This window comes from Castor canadensis, chromosome 2 (assembly GCF_047511655.1).
Source record: "Castor canadensis chromosome 2, mCasCan1.hap1v2, whole genome shotgun sequence".
NCBI lineage: Eukaryota > Metazoa > Chordata > Mammalia > Rodentia > Castoridae > Castor > Castor canadensis.
This window is the reverse complement of record NC_133387.1, coordinates 125533033-125542503: the sequence shown is the minus strand read 5'-3', so window position 1 is coordinate 125542503 and position 9471 is coordinate 125533033. Positions and strand designations below refer to the sequence as shown.

The 9471-nt window shown below is 36.0% G+C and overlaps 1 protein-coding gene across 2 annotated transcripts in view; it reads right to left on the bottom strand.

Moving 5' to 3' along the window:
• Positions 1-449: 449 nt before the first annotated feature.
• Positions 450-9471, bottom strand: part of Katnbl1 (katanin regulatory subunit B1 like 1) — a 35458-nt gene continuing 26436 nt past the window's right edge. For both annotated transcript variants that reach the window (XM_020168268.2, XM_074065575.1), the window contains 8 exons: positions 9313-9353; positions 7379-7658; positions 5245-5363; positions 4503-4553; positions 4314-4403; positions 3875-3964; positions 2905-2998; positions 450-1435 (listed from right to left, as the gene is read on the bottom strand). In XM_020168268.2, the coding sequence (XP_020023857.1) occupies positions 1403-1435; positions 2905-2998; positions 3875-3964; positions 4314-4403; positions 4503-4553; positions 5245-5363; positions 7379-7658; positions 9313-9353 (798 nt within the window). In that variant the 3' untranslated portion in view covers positions 450-1402. The remainder of the gene's footprint in view (positions 1436-2904; positions 2999-3874; positions 3965-4313; positions 4404-4502; positions 4554-5244; positions 5364-7378; positions 7659-9312; positions 9354-9471) is intronic.

Genomic DNA, 9471 nt, shown 5'->3' with positions numbered 1-9471 from the left:
AAATAGAATTCAGAGAAAGGTAACATTTCTACAGCAAGGAAGACACTGGAGACTCACATCAGTAGTCACCAATGGGGCCAATGCAAAGACTTCCTTCTTTAGAGAATCTGATTTTATCTGTATCAGATGCCTGTCAGGCTTAGGAATCCTAAGACGATAGATGAACCCCAATAGTGGTATTAAACCCAGTCAGTTTCGAGACAGGTGAAATCAGAGCTGTTAAGACATTCTAGATATGGGTTCACTGACACCAAAAATGGTATTTAAAAAAAAAAAAAGACTTCATACAGCTTGCTGGCATTTCATACTAACCATTAGAGGAGGTAGCAATGTAAGTGTTGGAATTTAAAACACAAGGTCAGCACTAACTGTAAACAATTCTAAACACTGCATGTAACACTTTAAAACACACGTAGTGAGAAAGAATAAGAATTCAAATAAAATCAGAATTAGAAAAGCAAAAAATAGAAATATTTAGTGAATTTACTCAAATGAAGGCTGTTTAAATGATACAGAAATGAAAAATATTAGAAATTTATGTACAAAAAGTGAATATAAATTAGCCAACGCCATGGTCATTTCCAGTTAAACATTCATACAGATACATATTCATCTTTTTCTTTATATAGGGATAACGCATACATACATGATATGAAGATTGTGGCAAAAAAAAAAAATCAGAAATACTAAATATACACTCTCAAGTTTAAAAAGTGGTGTGGAATCTGTCTCAACAATAACGCTCTACATGAATGTAAACCCCTGATTTAGTTCCATGATTTTACCATGCCAGAAGCATGATTGGTTTTAATTTGTTAAAAACATATTGGTATCATAACACATTGGCTTATTGATAATTAAGGCATTTTGTATACACAGTATCAGTGTGGACAAAAATTTTAATATTGATGACATTATGGTGGTTTTAGTTTTCAAAGTCTTTTTAACATAAGAAAATAGCTGCATACATGTAAGTGTTTTTTATAAAACACAATAAAAACTAATGATGATTGGTCTTTGTAGTTCCTAGTCATAAGTCCTGTCTTATTTTTTCACATAATATAAATTATTATTATTATTTTTTTTTGCAGGATTGCATTCAGACCAGTAGTTCTGAAACAATGTTATCAAATAACCATATGAATCCTGAAGCAGCGGAGGCGACAATCTTCTTAGTGCACTTCACCCATTCAAGTTAGAGCTGCTCTTCCTGGATATTTTCCACTTCAATGTGAAGTACATTGTTAGGGTTTCATTAGTGGTTTCATTATGTGGCCTTTTAAAAGAAAAATGGTTTTGATTTCTTCCACAGTTCACATTTCTCAGAAGAGATCTATTTTTAGAAATCATATAGTCCAGCGATGTTTGGAATAATCAGATGCTCTTTAGTAGATGGAATCTCTCAATGCAACTGTAATAAATAAGCATCTACATCCTTAGAGGATAAAACAAAAACATTTCATTAGCCAGTATAGAAAATACAAACATACACAACCCATTTTCCTTTCTCTTTCTTGCTGCTTGATGTGCCTTAGATTCCCTCTGTGACCTTTATAAGAAGGAGAAAGACAAGCCTTATTTGACTTTTCTGTCTGCACAGAGTCTGGCACACAGTCAAGTAAATGCTGGTGTGTGATGAGTGAATGGTTTGATTCCTGTGCTCAGACAACTCTGCTATCACTGTTAACATTCACAGAAATTCCATCAGTGCTAGGTAAAACTGAAAAAATTAAAAATTAGTCGAGGGTTTAATCTTGTAACAAAGGTTTTACCGTGGGCTCTGGTGACATCTCATTAGCTTTGCAATCACTCAGTAGTATTTAGTAATAAGATAGTATCTCTCTCTGTTTTTCTTTTTTGGTGGTAATGAGGTTTCACTCAGGGCCTCACTCTTGCTAGACAGGCGCTCTACCACTTGAGCCATTCTATCAGCTAAGATAATACCTCCAGGCCATGTTTACAATAAAGCTCCTCCCTTCATAAAAATTTAAATTAAAGGCAAAATTTTAAAGAAACAATCATTTTTCAGTTGTACTATCCAGAATACAAGGCCTTTTCAGGGCAAGATGATATGCATACTCTGAAACAACAAAGAACTCTGAAACAACAAATAACTAACAGGAATTTAATTTTTATCAGTATGTATCCACAAGTTGTTAAGGAGGGTGGATTTGAGCAAAGCATGCTATAGCCATGCATGCTCTGTCACAGAGAGACCCAGGAATCTATCTAATTAATATGGGCTGATAATCATAGTTGAGTTGAAAATAATTCTACAGACTATAATTACACACAGTGCTTGCTAATGTCACCCTGTTTCCTTTTTTGAGGTATCCAAGAAGAACTTTCCAAGTCCATGACTGCTCTCGTTGATGCTCTCATATTCTGGGTGATGCCTGCTTAATGACAGCAGTATGCCCAGTGTCAGGATGGACCTGTTTCTTAGCAATCACTTTTTTCTGCAGTTATAACTACCAGTGTTTTCTGGACTTTAACTATTAAAATCCAAACTAGCAATGTACCTTTTCCTTTAAAAAGGCACAAACATATCAATAGAGATCAATGTTAAATCCCTTCTGTGACTTAACAGTTCACTCTCTCAAAAAGCATGACATCAGCAAATGCAAAGCAAGCATTAATACTCTAAAATCCTTTGACTGTGTTCTATATTTCTTGCTTCCTGAGTGTCACTGCCTTTTCCGGTGCTATCCTTGTCTGGATTCTTTTTAAAAATATTTTTCTTTGATTAGATGTAAGTCATTGCATATTCTCTGACCCAGCATTTCTGCGGCTGTATAACACAACATATTCAGTGGCTAATTCTTGTGTTTCCTGATAAGGTCACCACACTCATACCTACAAGATTTTAAACATCCATAAATATGACATTGACTTATAGATTACCTTAGCTATATTACCAGTATATCCTGGAACCAAAGTAAGACGGTTTTCCTGTTCCCACAATCCACTTAACTGTTGTCTTAAAATCTTAATATTTCTAAGAGGGAAAAAAAGAAAAACCACAAAGCAAATAGTAGGATATAGACTTTGGTAGTAAATACAGCTTAATGAAAACAGTTTTAAAATTTTCAATTTATCACCAGGAGAAAATTATACATTATTTAAAGTCAAGTAAGTATGTAGAGTAGTACGTGTCAATCACAGAAATTGGAGGTTATTTAGTTGTCAAAGCAGGTAAGCAAACAATTAGGCATATGGACAACCTGTTCTTGGGTATAAAGCTTGAAGTTCTGGAAGCCTAGAAATAAGATTGGGAGGCTTTTTTGAGGTTTCCCGACAGTCTGGCTCATTTGGTACAACACCCACACATTTTCACAATGAGGCAACACTCTAATTATGATGAGTGCAATAGTTTTAGAACTATAATTCAGACTAGACTTTCAAGTTAAGTCTGGACAGCCAAAGGAGCCTGCAGGATGCCTCCATTCCTCAGTGCACTAAGAGAATCTCTTTCTCAAATAATGCATATGGGGGGGGAGGGTGGAAATCAAACCAATGATGTGATGTTCTTCCTTCCATAGTGAAGGGCAGAACTAAGTGTGGTGACACATAACTGTAATCCCAGCACTTAGGAGGCCAAGGTAGGAAGACTGTGGAACTCAAGGCCAGTCTGGGCTACAGAGTGAGACCTGGTCTCAAAAAAACAAAACAAAATAAGCAAGCAAGGTTCTGCCAGAATAAGAGATACATATGTGATTTTTCACAAATAAATAATATCTCAACTTAATATATCTCTGAAAATGAAGAGAATAAATATTATACACTGATGACCATGGAATAAAATGACCATCTCATTTAAATAAGCTGCTTTTCTAAGAAAATTTCAGCATGAATTATCTTTAGTTATGCTCACCCATCATTTATAACTTCTGCTTTGGATGACAGTTCTGACCACCACCTTTTTATTACTGCTTGAAGCCAGTTCAAACCAACTATTACATATCTGAAATGACAATTTGAGACAAAATTCAAGTGCTTTTATCTAAGAAGCCTTTACAAAAGATGATACTCTTCCCCCCAGAAATATACAAGTGAATCGATCTTTTCCCTTTTAAAACATATTTCAGTACTTTCATGATCTACTTCAGAAAACTGCACTTTATGGAACTGGGTAACAGATGCTTCTGTAACTGTCCTTTGGCCGTCTCACATTCCTTTCCTAATCATACTATGCTCCCTCAACACAGAAACCATGTACATGTCTCACGGAGCCTAATCTCCTATGTGTCCACAAAGCACAAAATCAGAAATGTTGAAAGAGGAAAACAAATTGAGATTTAATTAGCACTTACTCTTCAAATTTGCTTTTAAGTAATGATTTTACTAGAGGCAACAAGTCCACACAGCAGCCAAGTGAGATGTATTGCTTTTCTTCCTGTAAACTAAAAGATACTAAGTTTTAAAATATGAACAGGTTACAATTTGCTCTTCTTCAAGTTTATTCTTTTCTAAAAAATACTGTTTTACCAATACTGTTTTACCTATTGGTGAGCACAGGAAGGCAATCTACGACAACTCCAAGGTCTTCTATCCTGTGAGCACAAGAAGGACATGGCTTAGAGCACTGATTCCTGATTTCCTTTTATATTATAACCTCCATTCTGCTTTTAAGAGATTTACTATTTAACAAATAATTTCAGTACCTATGAAGAGTCAGGTGCTGGGGACACAGCAAAAACAAAGAGAGGGCTTGCTTTCTAGGGTGTTTCTGAGTACAGGTGGTTGGGGTGGGTCAGAGTCAGACAATAAACAAGTAAACAAGTAAAATATACAGAGTAGGTTGTCCATGGTAATTGCTATGTAAAAAAATGAAACAAGAAAAGGAGGTGGTGAGTGACAAAACAAGGATTTTTAGATTAGGTGGTCACTAAGGCAGTATCTAAAAGACTTGACTACAACGAGGAAGGTAATGCTTATAATTCCCACTCAAATGGGACTTACAAATTAGTTTTCCCACACTAGAACAGCTTAGCTTTATAGATAAGGAGAGAATTGTAATCAGAAAAAGTAACAGCTGTGCTCAATCTGATAAAGCAGATGGTTTTCTGTATTCTAGTTATTCAGACTGGTGATGAGCATAATTTAAGCTACACTGTGTCCTTATGGAATCTAAATACAGTAAGTTTAAATTTTTAGTCAATAAAAACATTAAAAATAAAAAAGGCACAGTATCACATTGAAAATTACCCTGGTTGAACAAAGAATATAAAAAGCCACACTCACCTCACCAAATAAGCTACAAGCTCACTTATACTTCTCTTTCTCCAGAAAGTTAAAGCTACATTCAATCTCAAATTCCTGCTGAACAAAACTTGAGCCATTGTTTCATGGTCCTGAGAAACCTGAAAAGTAATAATCTAATTTGTTAAAAAGCACACTGAAACATTAGGCTATTTTTTGAATGAAAACAGGCTGGTAGACATAGTTGTAAATTATGCAGAGGTCTCTTTATACTGGGCCTCCAAAAGAATACTGCAGTTGAACACAGCAGACAGATGCTGTCAACAAATATAGCACCTGTTTTTTAACTTGCTTGCTGTCATTTAAAAAAATATATAAAATACTTTTAGCTGACTCATAGGATTAATTTTCTAAACATACATAAAGGGAAAAAGTAAACATACAGAATAGTTATTAACAACTCAAAAGCATGAGGAAGAAACCACAAAAACTCAGTTCTGTGACAAGTGCTTTATAGTATAGTGTAAACGTATCTATTTGTATAAAAGGTAATATATTCCTACTGCAAAAAGTTTAACATAGCCAGGTGCCCATGGCTCACACCTGTAATCCTAGCTACCCAGGAAGCAGAGATCAGGAGGGCTGGGTTTGAAGCCAGCCCTGGCCAAACAGTTCATAAGACAGGGTCTTGGAAAAAACCATCACAAAAAGGGCTGATAGACTAAACATTGATCTACCATTTGATCCAGGAATACCACTCTTGGGGATATACCCAAAAGACTGTGACACAGGTTACTCCAGAGGCACCTGCACACCCATGTTTATTGCGGCACTATTCACAACAGCCAAGTTATGGAAACAGCCAAGATGCCCCACCACTGACAATGGATTAAGAAAATGTGGTATCTATACACAATGGAATTTTATGCAGCCATGAAGAAGAATTAAATGTTATCATTCGCTGGTAAATGGATGGAATTGGAGAACATCATTCTGAGTGAGGTTAGCCTGGCCCAAAAAACCAAAAATCGTATGTTCTCCCTCATATGCGGACATTAGATCAAGGGCAAACACAACAAGGGGACTGGACTATGAGCACATGATAAAAGCGAGAGCACACAAGGGAGGGGTGAGGATAGGTAAGACACCTTCTCTTCAACAAAATTAGAGATAAGGGCAAAATAGTTTATGCTGGGTATTGAGGGGGTGGGGGGAGAGGGAGGGGACGGAGTGGGTGGTAAGAGAGGGGGTGGGGGTAGGGGGGAGAAATGACCCAAGCCTAGTATGCACATATGAATAATAAAACAATAAAAAAAAAAAAGGGCTGATAGAATGGCTCAAGCAGTAAGAGTGCCTGCCTAGCAATGGTGAAGCCCTGAGTTCAAACCCCAGTACGGCAAAAAAGAAAAAAAAAAAGTTTAACACAGAATTATGTGAGACAAAAAGCAAGTATTTCCTACTTGCTCACAAAAACATCTAACGTCACTTCCCAGAAGTAATTACAGTTAATAGAATAGTACGTATATTTTCAAAACAAAGGTATAGATAGTAACACTCTAAAAAAACCCTAAAAATTATCTATACTTTCAAAAATCTTGTTTTTTCATCTATGTGAATATAGGAACATATTTCAATGTCAATACAGATCAAACTCTTTTTTAAAAACAGCATACTATCCAGTCTTTATATACCGTAACTTACTTAGATTGATCCTGTGCAGTCTTGCCTACTAAAACTATGTATCAGTAAATGTCTTAATGTATGTACATGTGTCCACATATACAAATGCTTTGGTTAGAAGAACAGAGGCAGGGTTGCCTGTACAAAAAGAGCCCCGCAAAGTGTGCCTGGAGAACAGGTGGCATTGACCATTCTTTAGGCAAGATTTCTCCTTCTGTCTTCCTTTAAATCTCTGCAGGTCAACTTGTCATTCCTGACATATAGCAACCTGTAAGACTTTTCATTCCATCTTAGATACTGCTAACTTAGAGAAATGGGCTAAACTACTGATGCAAATTTGGCAAATCTAGAAAAATGTCTCAGGGAGTTCCTATCACTCAAGTAAATCTGTATTCAATTGGTGATAAAGTATTCTGCTAAGAGCATAAGGCAAAGAAAAAACAATAGTATAACAGAAATACAGTTAAGTTAAAAATGACTTGGAAATGTGACTTACTTCAGAAAAAAATCCACTGTATTTCGATGATGAGCTTTCTGTCTGTGCAGAACCAGCCTCACTGGAGTTAACCAAGTATGTTCGACTGTCATGGGGTAACTTTCCAGACAGGGGTCCTGCACAAGCTAGTTCATTTTCTTTATTTGCCATGTCACAGCCCCCACTTATAAGGGACTGCTTTTTTCTGTTACAAGAATTTGGAAAGGGATGATGAACTTTCTTTCTGTGATAGATCACCTTACGTAGTTTATCTGGGCTTTTCACAGCTTGTCCAACTGTTCTGTAAAAAGAATTTATTTTCTTCAGTTAAAAAAATGTGAACTTTTAAATATTTAACAGATAAATAGAATAATAAAAATGTTAACTCTTAGTTTCAAGAGGAAGATAAAAGCTATAAATTACGTGGAAGGTAATATAAAGGATGTAACACTTTATACCAAATTAACTAGATGCTTTCAGAATATACCCTGTGTGCTTTGGGCCAGTTAGCGGGCAGTAGATTCTAGTAAGGAACAGAATTTTGTGAATAAGAAAACTGTAACACTTTGAGACAGTTAATCTTTTTCTAACAAAGTGACAAATAAATTGTGCAAGTTTGAATATTTTAAAGTTTATCTCAGAGTACAGTGGTTTCTAAATGTCTTAGGGTCAGGATGGTTTGTACTTATTAAAATTTTGAGGATTCAAGAGAATTGTTTATGTGGGTAATACCAACTAATATCAAAAGCTAAATCTGAGAAAAAGTTAAAATATTTGTTAATTTGTAACTCAAGACATTGTTATGGTTTGGATCTTAAGTGTCCCCTCAGATCACATGTGCTACTTGGTTGCCAGCCTTTGATGCTTCTTCGAGGTGTTAAAACCTTCAGGAGGTGGGGCCAAGAGAAAGGAAGTTAGGTCACTGAGGATGTGCTCTTAAAGGGGATATTAGAGTCAAGAACTTTTTTCTTTTCTGTCTTTCTCTTCCTTACCACCATAAGGTGAGCAGTTTTGTCTACCACCTATTCATCACTAGAATCTATTGCCCTGCTAACTGGCCCAAAGCAAACAGGGTATATAGATAGATAGATAGATAGATAGATAGATAGATAGATAGATAGATAGATAAATAAATAAATAAATAAATAAATAAATAAATAAATAAATAAATAAATGTATTTTTTAAGACAGAGGCCTCCTAGGTAACATAGGCTGGCCTTGATTCACAATTCTGCAACCTCAGCCTCCAAGTGCTGGGTTTATAGGCATGCTCCACCACACCTAGTCAAAACAAATGTCTCCTCCACATAAGTTGTTTATCTGAGGAAAGATGGTTAACATACTTACTATCAGAATATTTTACCAAAACAACCGTATTTTGTGGAACAATAAAAAAAAAAGAATAGAAGAATAGCAGAGTTTACATTTTTAAAATTCTAATATTTGGCTTAGCAGAAGACAGCTGGAGTCTCATTTCTGCTTCTACATTTAGTCTCATCTTATTGAAGGATAGGTCACCTCTGGAAAGCTCTACTGTACACGAGCAAGACAAGGAAAACGAAGGAGACTTACGTCTTAGTATTACTATGAAAGTAGTTTTGACTTCACAAATGCTCAAAGACGCCAGGGACCCACCCCCAGAACCTCAGGTTACACCTGAAACCGGAGTTTTGTAGAAGGTGCCTTTAGAGCTGGGAGGGTCTGCGGTCTGAGAATGAACACCAGTTTAAGCACTTTACAGCTGTATGACCCTGACCGGTCATGTGTTCCCTCTCTTCATTAGCTTCCTCATGACTGTTTGGGGTGATGACACCTACCAAGTACACTACATAAGGAGTACAGGCAATATTGGTACATTTATCAGTGCACAGCCTGGCACAGAGGAGCTGTTTGCCAATAAGTTAACCCATGTTTCGAGATTTACTGTTTGTCACAAACTTTAAACAAACTCTTACCTGTTTATGTAAGCAGCCAACTGTTTTGGAGATTTCTTAACCTGAAAAATTAAAGTAAGATTTTGTAGGCCATTATATTCTTTAGTAGTGTTACATAAACTTTCTGACTAACAAATCTAAAACTCAGCAGGCATATTTTTCCTGGTTAAGTTTTCTCTG